General features: G+C 33.9%; 1 protein-coding gene across 3 annotated transcripts; it reads left to right on the plus strand.

Annotated features, from left to right (window-relative positions):
* Positions 1–407: 407 nt before the first annotated feature.
* On the plus strand, positions 408–8707 carry LOC123194782 (LRR receptor-like serine/threonine-protein kinase ERECTA). Of its 3 annotated transcripts, none has more exons than XM_044608189.1 (27): positions 408–929; positions 1396–1534; positions 1666–1737; positions 1989–2060; positions 2160–2231; positions 2344–2415; positions 2518–2589; positions 2699–2770; positions 2886–2957; positions 3075–3143; positions 3235–3306; positions 3398–3469; positions 3767–3838; positions 3976–4047; positions 4132–4203; positions 4288–4359; positions 4681–4752; positions 4826–4897; positions 4973–5044; positions 5129–5200; positions 5635–5703; positions 5815–5886; positions 6034–6107; positions 6485–6613; positions 6839–7189; positions 7289–7659; positions 7773–8707. In XM_044608189.1, exons 1-27 carry the CDS (start codon positions 830–832, stop codon positions 8142–8144), a joined length of 2970 nt encoding a protein of 989 aa, XP_044464124.1. In that variant the 5' UTR covers positions 408–829; the 3' UTR covers positions 8145–8707. The 3 variants fall into 3 exon arrangements, with proteins under 3 accessions (XP_044464124.1, XP_044464125.1, XP_044464126.1); XM_044608190.1 differs by having other exon boundaries at positions 411–929; positions 6842–7189; XM_044608191.1 differs by lacking the exon at positions 408–929 and having other exon boundaries at positions 1666–1810.
* Positions 8708–17374: the final 8667 nt, after the last annotated feature.

Genomic DNA, 17374 nt, shown 5'->3' on the forward strand with positions numbered 1-17374 from the left:
ATTTTTAAAAATATATTATTAACTAATTATCATATTAAATTTGTTTTTTTATAAATATATTTTTTATTATTTTATTACCTTAAAAAAAAAACTTAAGAAGAAGTAATGGCTGTAATGGTAATTTGACAGGAGTGGAGGGAAGGGCAGTTAAAAACGGAAAGTAACCATGAGATCCATAACTGCCAAACTCAAGGTTAGGTTAAAAAGCAATAAATACGAAATGATGAGTTTGACATACCCTCCCCTGTTTAACAATTTCATTTTACTGCTCTTTCTGCAAACCGAGTGAAAGCGACCCTTTATTCACAATGGCATGGCCACCCCTGCTCTTGTGAGAAAGTGATAGAGAATGATAAAGATAAAAAAATTGTAGTAATTGAGTGAGAGAAAATTTCTAAGTGTTGCAGGTTTTATGGCAGAGCTATGGCAGAGTGTTTTTTTAACTCTAGCTGTGAAATAATTCTTCTCTTTCTCTCTCTTTCTTACAGTTGTACGTATGATATACCTCTCTCTTTCCTTGCTCAGTTTACAGTGTATATTATAGCCATGCTCTATAGACTGCCAGAGCGATGTGATTGAGCGACCAGAGCTTTTTTTTTATCCTCTTTTATTTCCGTTCTCTCTCTTCAAGTTCAACTCTTTTCTTCTTCTTTCTTCTTAAACTAGGAAAGAAGTTAAACAAAGGGGCTCTCTTTGTTGTTCTATGTCGGTGAGTGGAGGCTAAATGAAGGGCAAAAGCTGTTCTGTTGAAGAGTTTTGATGAGTTGAAAATGTTGTGTCGTTTTAAGGTGGTTGTTGGTACTTGAGATGAGTGGTTTTGTGTAAGTATATGGAGTTTGTTTCAAGGGCAGTGATGACATTTCGTGTCCAGTTCATGCTAGTGGCATTTCTCTTTGCTTTGGGGTTTGTTTTTGTGGATGCAGATGATGGTGAGTGTATGATTTCTGGGTTTTTATTTATCTTTGTGTTTGGTTACTCAGGAAATGCAAGAAAGAGTGGAAATTTAAGTGAAATGTTTAGGCTTTGTATGAAGTATGAAGCTTCAGTTCTTAGCTTTCTCTCTCTTAAAATTTCCATTTTTTCCGAGCTGCCAAACAAGGCTTAAGTTTTTCTACTTGTTATACCGTTCAGTGTTTACAAAATTTGTTAATTTCAGTAATATTTCTCTTTTTTGGTCCTTCTTCTTTTCCTTATATTACGTAGTTCTTGTAGTTTGTAGCTTGTACTTCTATCACTCATATTTGGTTTTAAAATTTGAGTTTTCTTGTTATCAAAGTTAATGGTTTTAGATAGAAACTGAGTTAGGTTGATTCTGTGTTGTGTGTTTATACGGACATTGAAGCTATCTTTTGGTTGTGGTTTAAATTTAATCATATGAACAATGTAATGTTGAAGGAGCAACATTATTGGAGCTAAAGAAGTCGTTTAGAGACGTAGATAATGTTCTGTATGATTGGACTGATTCACCATCTTCAGATTATTGTGTTTGGAGAGGCGTCACTTGTGACAATGTCACCTTCAACGTGATTGCACTGTGAGTATCAGTGGGGTTCTTCGGATTACTTTCTTTCATTTCTGTATCAGTATCACTATATCAGTGTTTTGACTTGTTGTCTTTCTCAATATACTGTTTCTTGGATGTTAATGTTGTTTCTTTTTAAATAGGAATGTGTCAGGTTTAAATCTTGATGGGGAAATTTCACCTGCAATTGGAGATCTTAAAGACCTGGTTTCAATGTATGGAAGTCTATCTATGTGCATTTGTTTTAGAATCTACTCTCTCTCTCTCTCTCTCTCTATTTTATTTAAGGTTCTGTTTCTCATCTCTGCAATATTTCTGGGAAATTTTGTTTAGGGTATAACAAATTATGTTTTCTGCAAATATTTTCCATTGAATAATCTCTAGCCTTGGCTTATTTGCTGCTTTTCTATGTGGAGTTGAGCTTGGTTTAAGTCAAAACTGAATCATTTGTGTGTGCTTTGATCAGTGATTTCAGGGGTAATCGTCTCTCTGGGCAAATTCCAGATGAGATTGGTGACTGTTCTTCTCTGAAAAGCTTGTAAGCAAACTTTGTGATGATATATCTGTTACAAGATAATATGCCTATGTTTTTTCGTTTTGCTAATTTAGTTGATTACTGATGATCCCGTGTTATTAGAGATTTGTCATTCAATGAGTTATATGGGGACATACCATTCTCAATTTCAAAGTTAAAACTGTTGGAGTTTCTGTAAGTTATCCTGCAAAAAATCATGTCTCTAAAATTTTTAATTTCATTCATATTTCTAGCTTTTTACCTATGATTGAAACTGCATCATAATCTAATTTTTGTAATCTTTCAGAGTTTTGAAAAACAATCAGTTGATTGGACCAATTCCTTCCACTTTGTCTCAGATTCCAAACTTGAAAATTTTGTGAGCTTTCTATTACTTTCACCTATCTTTAATGATATTTCTGTACTAAATAATTTCATATATTTAGGGTATTCTTACGATATTCTTAATACCTCGTTCCAGAGACCTTGCCCAGAATAAACTCAATGGGGAAATACCGAGGCTCATATACTGGAATGAAGTTTTGCAATATCTGTGAGTAGATGATACTAAAATTGTAGTTTTATCTGCATGTGTTTCCCCATCTGGTTTATTTTTAATAAATCTTGAACCTTACATTATCTTCTTTTCTTTATTACTTTAGCGGTTTGAGAGGGAATAATTTGGTTGGCTCGCTCTCTCCAGATATGTGCCAGCTTACCGGTTTATGGTATTTGTAAGTTTCTTAACATCTCCGTATCTGAGAACGTAAGGCTGTAGAACTCTTTTCTGTGTTGTCTAGTATATAAAGGACTCTGCAAATATAACTGAGTTTCACCTATCGTTGGCAGTGATGTCCGAAACAACAGTTTGACTGGCAGCATTCCTCAGAACATTGGCAATTGCACAGCCTTCCAGGTCTTGTATGTATCAGTTTAACTCTTTGAGGCTAGACTTTCTTGAAATGACTGACTCTTGTGGATTTAACTTACAAAGGCCAGTTAACTTATTTATGTTTGAATCTTTTGTTTTAATGGTAGGGACTTGTCATACAACCAGCTAACTGGAGAGATTCCATTTAATATTGGGTTCCTGCAAATAGCCACATTGTATGTGCTTCCTTCTCTTTTTCTTTGATATCAGCTTGGTCTTGATACTTTGGATTCTGAAGTTGCTCTTCCTTTTCATTGTGGCTGCTAGATCCTTGCAAGGTAATCAGCTTACAGGGAAGATTCCATCAGTGATTGGTCTAATGCAGGCACTTGCTGTTTTGTAAGTACTGTTAACTAACTGTTAAACTGAGTTAGTAGCTTTCTCAATTTAGTTGTCACAAGTAAAGCTTTATGAGTCTCTTTCTATCCAGGGATTTAAGCTGCAACAAATTAAGTGGACCAATTCCTCCCATTTTGGGGAATTTAACTTACACAGAGAAACTGTAAGTATGTTCTGGCCTTTTCTGTAATTTTTTATCTCTGTTTTCTGGTTAGATATTCTCAAATATGAACAATAAAACATGACATAAGTAGTTGGTAGCAGCATGCCACCAGAAAATGAAGCATCATAAACCTTTATCTTCTGCATACCCATGGATGTGTTAATAACTTTTTTTGAAATGATTTCTTTTTTTAAATCTACATATGTTATGATTTACTAAGCATTCATGCAATTCTTAAACTGTCCATCTATCATTGTTCGGAAGATCTTGAATAAAATAATCGTCTACATATTGCAGGTATTTACATAGTAACAAGCTGACTGGACCCATCCCTCCAGAGCTTGGAAATATGACAAAGCTTCACTACTTGTAAGATTACTTCGTCACCGTTGCACACATTCCAGTTCCTAGTATTATATCACAACTGTGTTTGGGTGCTATTAGTTGTCGTTGTGAAAGTGAAGAAGGTTTTATCACTCTCTCAATCAGTACTGTTCTTTGTGCAGGGAATTAAATGATAATCATCTTACAGGGCATATTCCACCAGAGCTTGGGAAGCTTACTGAGTTATTTGATTTGTATGTTCATTCATGTAAATTGTTTCTTTATCTAAGCAATTCAGCAATCACCATGATTGAGCTATTAATGCAAGATTTGTGCAGAAATGTCGCAAACAACCATCTGGAAGGGCCTATACCTGATAATCTTAGTTCATGTACAAATCTCAACAGCCTGTAAGTATGTCAGTCATGCAACCATATTATATTGAATGTTAAACTGTTGTTAAGATATTTATCAATGTTTTGATTTGATGTCAGCAATGGGCACGGAAATAAGTTGAATGGGACCATCCCACCTGCATTCCAAAGGCTAGAGAGTATGACATACTTGTAAGTTCCACTAATGGTTCTATCACTTGGGTTGAATGCTCTGGGATGTGCTTTTCTGGTTTATTTATTTGGTAAAGCTTGTGCTATGTATGGAACGTTATTTTGTATGTTGTTACTTCTTAGGTCCTATCATCCTATAATAATTGTGTTTTTATCATGTTGCCTGAAAATTCCTTCATTGGTCTATCAGATTTAATTTTCACTCTTCATATTTCTCTGTGATTTGAATAATCCATGCAGGCAAACACATATTTGCCAACATATTGGTTTTATTATCATGCATATGCAGTTATTCACAGAATCTGGATATGAATTTCTCAGGAACCTTTCATCCAACAATATCAGGGGTCCTATTCCAATTGAGCTATCACGCATTGGTAATCTAGATAATCTGTAAGTATTCATTGCTCGAGACTATTTCCTTCTATTCATACATACCCTTTTCACTAATTTTTCTCTTGTTCAGGGACCTTTCCAACAACAAAATTAGTGGTTCGATTCCTTCGCCGCTTGGTGATTTGGAACATCTTCTAAAGCTGTGAGTTTGATTGTAATTTGGTTTCTGCTTTTCAAAAATTTTCAGCCTGCTGACACCCTCTGTTTTTCTGTTCAGGAACTTGAGCAGAAATCAGTTAACAGGTTTTATTCCAGCAGAGTTTGGTAATCTAAGAAGTGTTATAGAAATGTATGAAATCTTTCATTGTTCTGAATTATTAGCTTTGGAATTTTAATGGTTTACCTAACAAATGTTCTTGCTCGTGCATAACAGAGATCTTTCTCATAATCATCTCTCGGGTGTGATTCCTCAAGAGCTTAGTCAGCTCCAGAACATCTTCTCCTTGTAAGTTAATAATTGTGACCTTATCACTTCAGACCTTACTAAAATTTGGTGGGAACTATAGTAGATGCTCTGTTGTGATAGTATATACAGCATTGATAAATTTAATGATACCTCCAAAACACTGTTAAGTGTGCTATAGTTTCCAAAGTACAGCATTGAAAATGAACCATGCTAATTTTCAGAAAGCTTCAGTATTTAATGGTTTACAGTGAGCAAGTGCAGTTTTGTCAACTAAAATAGTTTTGATTTTCAATCTCGTTTACAATGGAAAACCACCAATAATGATTATATGTTTCCATGGGTTACATGTTGTTGACATCTCATGTGGTTATTTCCTATAGTTTGTGGATTATGAATTCTAGCAGTTTATGATTCACCTGCCACTTTTGTTAGCTTTGTTTACATTTATAATCTCTTTGCACAAATCATTGTAGGAGGCTGGAAAACAATAATTTATCAGGCGATGTGATGCCGCTCATCAACTGCCTTAGTCTTGCCGTCCTGTGGGTTTATCATTCACAATCTTTTGTTTTTATTTCAAGTTGGCTTGACTTATAAGATATTTGATTTTAAATTTATCTTACAATGTCAAATTTCTAACTGAACTCTTACAGAAATGTATCTTATAATGACCTAACTGGTGATATTCCCATGAGCAATAACTTCTCAAGATTTTCGCCTGACAGGTTAGAAGGTTTTTATTTTTGGAGTTGGTTGCTGCTGCTTTTAAATCTTAAAGCTGAAATCTATCCTATAAATGTTTTATAGGTTTCTAACTTTAGCTCTTATTTTCTGAAGAATCTTTTTCATGACATTAACATTTACATGTGCAGTTTCATTGGAAATCGTGCTCTTTGTGGCTATTGGCTGAATTCTCCATGTCACAATTCTCATCCATCAGAGCGAGGTAATCATTCACTTCATTGAGACAATTCCTGTGAGCTCAATGCCTTATCGATCAGTTTGATAAACAGCTAAAAGCTGCTATTACTCCTAAAATATTTGATAAGTCCTTGGTTTGATGGAGTGCAACACCAATCATTAAACTATATGTATCATAACTAGCACAAGAAGATTAAGTGCAAGAAGCAGAAAACCTAAGTCTTTATTCTGGTATCATATATTAATGAGTTGGGGTTGTTCTAATCTAGTGAGAAATCATTAGAATTTTAATAAACTCTGCAGTACTGGCTGCTTTTCTAGTGGGGATAAAATTCTACTTTCAAAAGCATGACTTTTCTACGTGAATGAATATTCATCCTTTTGTTGTTGTTTTCTATACAGTTACGATTTCGAAAGCAGCTATTCTTGGGATTGCGCTTGGTGCACTTGTTATTCTTCTCATGATCTTGGTGGCAGCATGTAGACCATATAATCCTACATCTTTTCCTGATGCATCTCTTGACAAACCAGGTACCTTTTCATAAATTTTAGAAACTGTGAAAATCCTTCTTTCGCCATGGAGCTCCTCCTAGACAGGGTATTAGTGAGGACTGATCCATCAGCTAAGTTACTGAGCAGAATGACTCACAAATTCAATTTATGTTAAGCTGCCTTGTAACATAAATGAGATCAATCCGATGTTAAAATATGGATATGGTGCCAAATTGCTGATTTTTTTCTTCTTTTGTGGAATAGCAGTTAATTACTCAACACCAAAGTTAGTGATACTTAACATGAATATGGCACTTCATGTGTACGAGGACATCATGAGGATGACTGAGAATTTGAGTGAGAAGTATATAATTGGCTATGGTGCATCAAGCGCAGTGTACAAATGCGTTCTTAAAAACTGCAAGCCAGTGGCTATAAAGCGACTCTATTCTCAATATCCACAGTGCTTAAAGGAATTTGAGACTGAGCTCGAGACAGTTGGGAGCATCAAGCATCGGAATCTGGTCAGCCTGCAAGGATACTCCTTGTCCTCCTCTGGGAACCTTCTCTTCTATGATTACATGGAAAATGGAAGTCTCTGGGATCTTCTTCATGGTAAGTTAGAGAGTTACAACTATTAAGGAATTCTGACCTCTTAACTTCAGAATATATATCTAATGAATTCTAAACTCTTACGTTCTGTTTCAATCTCAGGTCCTGCGAAGAAGAAAAAGCTTGACTGGGACACTCGACTGCAAATAGCACTGGGAGCTGCGCAAGGTCTGGCATATTTACATCATGATTGTAGTCCTCGAATCATCCACCGGGATGTGAAATCATCTAATATTCTGCTGGACAAGGATTTTGAGGCCCATTTAACTGATTTTGGCATTGCCAAAACCTTATGCGTGACCAAGTCCCATACCTCTACTTACCTTATGGGTACCATTGGCTATATAGACCCTGAGTATGCTCGAACTTCCCGTCTGACTGAGAAGTCTGATGTGTATAGCTTTGGGGTTGTTCTGCTCGAGTTACTAACTAGAAGGAAAGCTGTGGAGAATGAATCCAATCTTCATCACCTGGTTAGTCTTTTATTGATTTAACGTGTTATTTAAAGTGCAAAGGTGACATTACATTGGATTTTAAACAAGACCAGATTGTTAACAACTTTTTCAAATTTGACCTTATTGTTTAGATTTTATCCAAGGCAGCCAACAATGCTGTGATGGAAACTGTTGATCCTGAGATCACTGCGACATGCAAGGATCTGGGAGCAGTGAAGAAGGTTTTTCAGCTAGCCCTTTTATGCACAAAAAAGCAACCATCTGACCGGCCAACCATGCATGAAGTGACACGCGTCCTTGGGAGCCTTATGCCAGCCACCACACTGCCAAAGCAACCAACTTCAACCCCAGCTGCCATACTCTCCTCAACCAAAATGCCTTGCTACAAGGATGAGTATGCAAATCTCAAGACACCACACATGCTCAATTGCCCATCAATGAGCACCTCAGATGCTCAACTCTTCCTAAAGTTTGGTGAGGTAATATCACAGAACAGTGAGTAAAGGTAAAGGTAAAGGTAAATTATGCCAAAGAATGGATGATGAATGAATTATCGTATTGTGAAAGTTGATATGAGTTAATGTGAATTGTTCATAGAAAAGATCTGGTACCAATTAATGCTAGGTATTGAAAAGTCAAAAAAAAAAAAAGTACAGATAAATTTGCAAGGTGAACAGTAGTACCAAAAATGGATTGATGTAAGGTAATGTAAGTTGTAGAATGGAAAAATTATAGCACTTTGTTTTAGGGGTGATGGGACCACTGCCTCTGGCTCAATGGTCTGGCTTGGTGGGGCTAAACCTTACACATTCAGAACTCAGACTCTGAGGAGTTGGGGTCGGTTGCAGCAGCTCTGCAATGTGGGTGCATTATGTGTCTTGAGTGACTGAGAGAGCATCAATAATGCACTGAGGACTGAGAAAGCCCTAGTCAGCTGGGCCTTTTGTCAGTCGTTTTATCTCCTTGAATAATTATAGTTCCCATAGTAGATTTTCCTTGCTTTGCCTTTGTCACGAACGTTTTCTGAAACAATTTACTTCAAGAATCTTTCTGGTTTGGCGTTTAATGCACAATTATTCTACTCCGCTGGGGCCACAAGATGAAATTTTATTAACTCTGAGCCTGTTGCCTTTTCCATCTTCAAGTAAAATTGAATGACCCGCTGGCCCCTTAATGGTATAGGATTGTCTTTTTGAGCAATCATCAACATGCTATACCAACAACAATTCCCAGAATTCTAGGCAAATCCACATAAAAGGCTGCAACTTTTAAGTGGGTCAAGAAAATATGAGCAAAATTAAAACTTACAGAGCCATAAAAAAAGCCTCGAATTCAAAGTGAAGCTTATAACTTACTCCAAAAACGAAAAAAAATTTTGTTTCTGCCAAGGGGCTTATTCACTTGCTGAGATTAGTGTTTTCTTAAGTTTATTTATTAATTTTAAAAAATCTAAATACTAATTTATCTATTAATTTTTTTAATTATTATTAGAAGTAAAATTGTTATTTAATAAAAATATTTAAAAAAAACTAAAAGTTTAAAATATTTCTTTCTTAAGTTTAAAAATTAACAAGTTTTTTTTATCTCTTTACCCAAAGTTTAAAAAGTGATACATTCCTCTTTAGGATTTCGATCTCCTTTCTTTGACAAAAAACAACTTTCCAATTGTTGGTGTTCTCTCTCTTGGTTGACTCATCTCTATCTTTATTAATTTTAAAAAATCTAAATACTTATTTATCTATTAATTTTTTTAATTATTATTAGGAGTAAAATTGTTATTTAATAAAAATATTTAAAAAAAACTAAAAGTTTAAAATATTTCTTTCTTAAGTTTAAAAATTAACAAGTTTTTTTTATCTCTCTACCCAAAGTTTAAAAAGTGACACATTCCTCTTTAGGATTTGGATCTCCTTTCTTTGACAAATAACAACTTTCCAATTGTTGGTGTTCTCTCTCTTGGTCGACTCATCTCTATCTCTTGATTGTTTTTATTAGAGATAAAAATAAAATTGTCTTCATGACAAAAATAAATTTGTCTTTGTCGGAGATGACAATGGTTGGGAGAGGGTGAAATGACGACTGGGAGGGAGAACATCGATAGTCGAGAAGTCATTGTTCGCTGGAGAGAAGATCAAAACCTTAAAAAGAAATTTGTTACTTTTTAAACTTTAAGTAAGAAGGTAAGAGGAAATTATTAGATTTTTAAATTTAAAGCGAAAAATATAATCAATTTTTACTGTTTATATATTTTTGTTAAATAATGATTTTATTTTTAATAATAATTAGAAAAATTATCAAACAGGTGAATATCTAAGTTTTTTAAAATTAATAGGTAAATACACAAGAAAAACATTAATCTATGGGTGAGGATAAGCGCTTGGGCTTTTCTTTTTTTGTTTTGGGTTAACGCATGAAGCTTATATATGACAGAAGTCAAAAATGATACACGGCGCCACTTTGCATGTCTTGAGAGGATTATCTATTATTATCTTTGCTTACACACAAATTAAATTTTGCTCTCAGCTGTTTCATTTACGTACAAAGTGGTTTATGCTTTAGCTTTTATTAACAGAGTTAAACCAATTTACACTACTCAGTTTCCAAGGAGCAAGAAATTAGGATTTTCGTAAGCCTGGAGACTGGCTTGCTCTCAAGGAATCGCCTTTCACTGCAAAGTATAGCCAACCTTTTCAATTTGCAATTTCTATAGCTGTAAAAATTGCTAGAACTCTGCTTAAAAATGATTATGTTAGAAAAAGGAACCTGGTGAGAGGCTTCAAATTTCTGCTGCTGCTTTAGCAGTAAATGATTTAATTCAAAGATTAACAAAACTAGTACTGTATTAGAACTTTCAAAGTGGAGGTCTAGGTTTAACTCTCAGTTATGTTTGTAAAACATCGACTTATCTAGTGTGTTTCAGGTTTATCTGTCTAGTAAATACTGACGGAGTTCCTGGTTACCAAAAAATTGAAAATGATAAAGGTAGCTTTGAGGTTTGACTGATAAGAAACCTCAACATTCTGCTTTTCTGAGTTTTTCTTGTTTTTCTTTCATGTCCCTAAGCTGATCTTCATTCTACTACGCAAGTGATTATAGTGTAAATGAAATTCCAAACAATTTCACTATTTGATAGGTAATGGACTTCCATTTCATGGCTCTGACCAAGTGAGGAATTCTACCTTGAGTACATCATTTCTGCAATAAATATTGAAAATATAAAAACAATTTAATGGAGTTTATCCAGACCAGGAAGAAGCAAGTTCCAAATGTAAATTAGAAAGAAAATCTATACCTGTCTAGTGAGAAATTTCTTGGATTGATGTCAGAGCAGGCATATTTTTTTTTTCAAAACTTTCCCAAAAATAATGATTTAAAACAAACTAAATTAGGTCTTAATGGAATGATAGATTGAATGACAAAGAGTGAGATAATCTTTATATAACAACAGTAAGTTTAAATTAAATTAATATAATCTTTAATATCAGTTAAATAAGATCATCAAACCAATAATATTTTCATAGTGATATGTCACTTTTCTTTGCAATTGTCAACAGACAAGTTTAATAGAACTTTTAGGTTGAAAACCGGATTTGAGCCTCAACCACACTTGTAAAACCCTAAAAAAATTACTTAAAAAAATACAGCAGACAGATTAATGAAAAATAGAAAACAGTAAATAAAATACTTGTTGTGGCCAATAAAGAGGGATGGTTTTCTGGAGGGAGAGAGCATGAGGAAGGCTAAATTAGTGTCACAAAGCACTGAAAGTCTGTAGCCTTCTTCAACAATCTTACTTTTCTCTTTGAATATTTTGTCTGCCTTGCCTTCATTCTTTCTACTCTCTTGATTGTCAACTTTCTTCTTCCCATCTTTAATTCTTGCAATAATTTATTTTGAAAATTAAGCTAATTGTATTCAATTTCGACTATGGTTAGTTTAATTTTAATGTGCTCGAAATCAAAATGTAACTATGAGGAGTGTCTAGGAGAGTTGTTAACAATTAAAGTTTAGATATGTTCTCTTCAATTAAAAGAAATACATTCATCAACTTTTACTTTTATTCTACTCATATGGGGGTTTTAGAGGAATCAATTTTAAGGTTACATTACCATAGTGGTCCATTTCACATTGAAGACATCTCATTGAAATGAAATTTTTATTGACTTGCCCCCAAGGGGTTGCTTGGGTGGCCGAGGAACCCAAGTATGAAAGCATGAGTTCAAATCTCATCGGCAACATATCAAAATCAAACTTTTGATTTACCTAGTACAATGGTTATAAGATTGATCACTACACCTAATGTTTTGCATGTTTGGTGTGGTTAGTTTAACTTTGAAGAGACATAACAACTCAAGTAAGAATTTTTCGTTACTAAAAAAATTGCTATTGACTTATTAATATTATCAACAAAATAAAGTGTCGATTTAACAATTGTATTGAATAGAATAAGATTAGTAAAATGTAGTATTGAATAGAACAAGTGTCGATTTAACTTGTCTTTTCATTACTATCTTCAATATTTTACACTTATTTCTTAATAAATCACGAGTAACTCAATACAACTTTCAATTACCATAAGTTTAATGGTTTTCGAGATCAAAAATTAATACATATCATATAAAATTCACCCCAAAAAGCCATAAAGATATGATTATAGGTCATAATATGCATTTAAAACAAATAAAAATGTTTGAAATACATACCAACGTAAATGGTTTCTTATCTTTGAATGAACTCTAAAGCGATTTGTGTTTGTTTGTACAAGGATAAAACAACACCTATTTAGTCCACATAGGAGCAACAAATTATCCTCAATGGAGAGGGAAGCCTAAAAGGACTATAACTACTTTCCTAGAATGATTAGTATAGAGATATCGAGAGAAAAGCAAAGGGTTTTCAAGGGAGGTTTGAGTGTTATGTCAATTGCCTTGTGGTCAAGGTGAAGAAAGTTTGTTTAAATAACACTAGGGAATGACTACTCAATTCAATGGAATGAGCATTCATTAACCTTTTACAATTTTCCCCTTGTTCAAACAAAGTTAACTCTTCCAAATATCATCCCAATCTTTCTTTTATTGAGTTTTTATTTGGTCCTTAGAGGAAAAAAATCTCACTTAGGACCCAAAACCTCATAGAGATCAAAATCACCATTCTGAAAACCAAAAGTGATTCACTTTATGCAATCCTTAGCTTCCAAATTTTACATTCAACTCATCTATTATGTATGATTGAAATGTTCTCTGTCTTTTTGACAATGAACAAAAACATGACTAATCTATAATCAACCAACATTCCATTCATAGACTGAGATTGATTTTTAACAAGACATCATAACGACCCAAATTGTGGAAATTCAATGGAAAACATGAACCTATCAATAATATCAAATTATTTCATCAACTAATATTTTATCAAGGATAAAAGTACAAAAGTAGTATCTATCTTAAATATCCCTTTAATTACATTATTTTATTTGGACTAACGACTAGATAGTATTAGATTAAACAACAACTCAATCTCATTGTGATTATAGATTTCAGTGGCCACTATCATTTATCAATAACACTAATATATCTTCTCTTATATTAGATTAACCTAACTTAAGGACTACGTCAAATAGCTCTAATTAGTACACAAGACGCCCTTGTGATATCAAGTCTAAAGTCTTTGAAATATACACTTATGGTTCTTAAACACATGTTGGAGGATGAGGATTTAAGTCTTGTATAGCATTCTTCAAAAAGATTATAGGAGGAGAGATTTCATTCTTCGATGATGATAGTAGCCATATAAGGACTTCTTCAGTTGATAGATTGAGTAATCATGCTTCTTAATCTTGATCTCCCTCTTTTTGACCTTTTAAAAATGATGGAGAGTTAATCTCAAGTCTCCATCCCATAATTAAGATGATTTGGGTGTGCATTTCTTAGGACAAGTAGGCCAAAATCTGTGGTATGGTAGCTTTTGTAAAGATACATAAATTGGTTGAGGATGGTATTTAGGTAATGTCCATATTCTTTTCTTATGATTATTTTACATATCTTTTCTTTTTATAGGTCTTCGGTATGTTGTTACTCGTTTTCAATGAGGCATGGTTAACATTGTTACATAGGGGTGATTACCTCTATGAATTAGATCGTGTAAAGGACTAGATGTTTGTATTAAGAAGATTAATGACTAAGAAGAATGAGTAGTCTAAGGAATATATAGAATGCCTTAAAACATGATAAGTATCAATGATGGAAGATTTGTCCTCTTGTTAGGAATGTTTATGAATATGGATGAACACTTGAATGGCTTTCGAGCTCAAAACTGTAGGCTTTATGAAATGCTCTAGTTTGAGAGAGGGATCAATAGAGCACTAAAAGAGTGACTTGATAGACTAGAAGGAAGTTTAGGGGAGGCTCTCCACCAGGATGAGGAGTTAAAGAAAAAATTGAAGCCTACTAATGTTTAGGTCAAGGACCATGCTAAAGACATGGTTTTAGAGCTCTTACATTCCATTGGGCTTTAATCTCAAGACTATGGCTTCTTTCTCTAAGGTCAGAGCTATGAGAAACAAGTAAAAGATATGAGATAGTCTTAGACCATAAAAGAGGCTAGTCATGCTCATCAAGTTGAGGTAGAAACTAGTTAGGCTAGTCTTTTATAGAGTTTTTAAAGAACTTACTATTTGGGAAGATGTAAAGGTAGCTTTCATCCTTGCCTCTCATTAAGAGGCAGTAGAGACTCATTCAAGGTTGTTGTTATAAATCCTTTCTTTATTTCTTTATTTTTTTTATGGAATGTATATAAATATAAAGTATATTGCGATATTACCATCTCGATCCTTCACCAATATGCACATACTATCAGGAAATTGCATTGTCTTGTTTATATTTTCCTTTAGTTTGAACTAAAAATAAATAGGTAAACAATTATCAAACAAAAAAATAATAATAAAGAGATTGGAGAAGGATAACTTCCTTGTTTCTACCTAAATTTAATACATAAATCAGTATTCCTGCTTGTAGAATCTTATAGGATAGGCATAATAGCTTTACTTACATGTTTACCAAGGAATCCTCTATTGATGAGGTCTTCTATGGCTTATACTAGATGACAACATTGATTGGTATTATGATTGGTATTGTGACTGATATTATGACAATAATGACAGACTTTATTGTGATCTCTTTAAGCATAATCTCCTTTTATCTTTCGAGGTTGTGAGAATAACCCCTTATGTATGTTGGTTGCATAAATTTGACTAATTGGGTGGTCAAAGTAAACTTGCTATACAAATTGGGATCTCTCCTTTGTACCACCCACAGGAAAGCTCAAGGGTATTTAAGCCTTTTTTTGTATATTTAAAGTTGTTTTAGAATGCTATTAAATTAGAGTTTTAGTGGGAATGTTTGTGCATCGCAAGGGTGACGTTCATTTATCCTTGGAAGGGCAAGAAAGTTTGTTAATTTAAAGGGGCACATGCTTATGTGTCATATCTGGTAGAATTTGTATTTAAATGCAAAATTTGATCATTTTGCTATTATTTTACCCTAGTAGTCACCTAACCTAAAGAGAAAAGACTGAAAGAAAAAGTCCAGCTACCAGAAAAGAGCCTGAGGTTATCGGATTCCCTATAGTAATGCTAAGAACTTATAAGCTTTGCAAGACATGTAAGTATGGTGATCTTCTTGACTTTCTAGTTTAAATTCTTGATAGATAATGGTTTGGATTCATGAATGCATGATTTCTTTAATGATATTATGGTGTTTATCTTGATTATATTGTTGTTTTAGTTAAAAAGGATTAGTTAAACATTATATGGATTTTATGGATTGATTGCCTATAAGAAGAATATGATATTTGGTTGATGAAATTAAAAAGTAAGAATGAATCTTTCTATAGTTTGATGTTATTATGATTTATTCATGCCATCCGATTAAAGAAAGAGTATCTAAGGTGTTTAGAGACATGACTGAGATATGTTTGATTGACTAGTAAAGGACAAAACTCAAATTTGCAACACATACCCGTGCATAGACAACATATGCTCGCGTGTCACCCTTTTTTTGATAAAAGAAGAATGATGAAGTAGAAGCACACAACTTGTGGAAGATGTCCACACGGTTGTGTGGTATGAGACATATACTCATATGTGGCTTCTCCAATAGTAGACGAACTTGTAGAAGAAAGAACAACAAAATAGGATTAATCAGAGAGACACGTTCATTTTTTACCAAACATAACCTCCTGTTTTGTCTAAGGAGAAATATGAGGAGATAAATTAAGAGCATACCCATGTAAGACTAAGTGAAGGTCATAGGAAAGAAAAGGTAAGAGACACTTGTATAAGATACTTTAGTAAAATAAAAATACCATTTTACTCAAAGCTAAGTTCGAGGAAGGGGGAGAGGAAAGAAAGAGAATAAAAGACCCTAGCAAGGTAAGATAAGAAAGTTAGACATAAAGCAAATGTTTGACTATGTGGGTGACGACATAGAGCCTGATCGAATCAAATCTAGGGTAAAAATCAGTAAGGTTAAAGAAAGTGGTCAACACTTAAAGAGCCATCAATAGTGTGCGTAACTAGCAAGATATGCGAAAGTGATAGGGCTTCATGAGAAACAGGTACTCATAAGATGCATCATGCATTCGATGCCAAGATGCATTATCCATATAGGTCAATTTAGTCCAGGTATGCATGATAAGGGATTATGACCCTTTAGTCGGTTTCTCACGTGATTGGTAGGATGCATCACATATATACCCATGATAGAGGTCATCCAAGCATGGTTTTCATATAGCAGTTTCATAATCAATGTATATGGTAAAAGAGGGACTACAACCAAACTTTCTCCATGTGACTAAAGTATCACAGTTAGCTAGTTCAATAAGCTGTTTGGCATGTGTGCAAGGCACTATGTTGAATAGACACACAATATGTCAATTGTTTTCACCAAGACATCAAATATACAAATATCAACTTAGACCTTAGTGTTTTTATGGATGGTCTATGTTAGGGCACAAGAGTGTTGGGTTGTGACCACACTGAACTTCACTAATAAGATACTAGATTTCTAGTTTTATGTTTTGTACAAAACGCCAAAATGTTACCATTTTACTGAGTGTTTTCACTCACACATCATTTTATTGTTTTACAGGTAAAGATGAGTAGCGGGGCATACGGGGGAACCAATGGTCCAGTAGAGCTATGTTGCATAAGGGCAAAGGGCAACATTATCATCTTCAGATTTTATGTATTTATTTTCATTCATGCACTTTATGGATTTTACAATTTGGTTTCAGATACTTGGGTCGTAACAATGAAGAATATTTATGCATTTAAGTCTTTATTTAGTACACCTTTTTACACACCTCATATAAGCATTAAGTATCATGCATTTAATTCTACCATTTTAATTAAGATAGTAAATTGTGCACGTCTCTTCATATTCCATGTAAGGGTATGTGTCTAGAGAGGGGCTTAGTTTTTGACGTGAGATCTTGTTATTGTTCTCTATCAATTTTTCTCTTTAAATTGTCTCTCTTATTTGTTGAAAGTAATTGACTTGGATGTGATAGAAGGTATTTTCAGATGGGCTAGAAGGGTGTCTTCCCCTAAGATGTTAAGCTCATCAGTCTTTTCTATCAAAGTATAAAAAGACATATCAAAGCTTCCCAACATTATCTAAGTCATGGTACATTCAACCACCTTCTTTTAAGAGACCCAAAAGGCATTTAAATGGTT

This window comes from Mangifera indica, chromosome 13, assembly GCF_011075055.1.
Source record: "Mangifera indica cultivar Alphonso chromosome 13, CATAS_Mindica_2.1, whole genome shotgun sequence".
Classification (NCBI taxonomy): domain Eukaryota; kingdom Viridiplantae; phylum Streptophyta; class Magnoliopsida; order Sapindales; family Anacardiaceae; genus Mangifera; species Mangifera indica.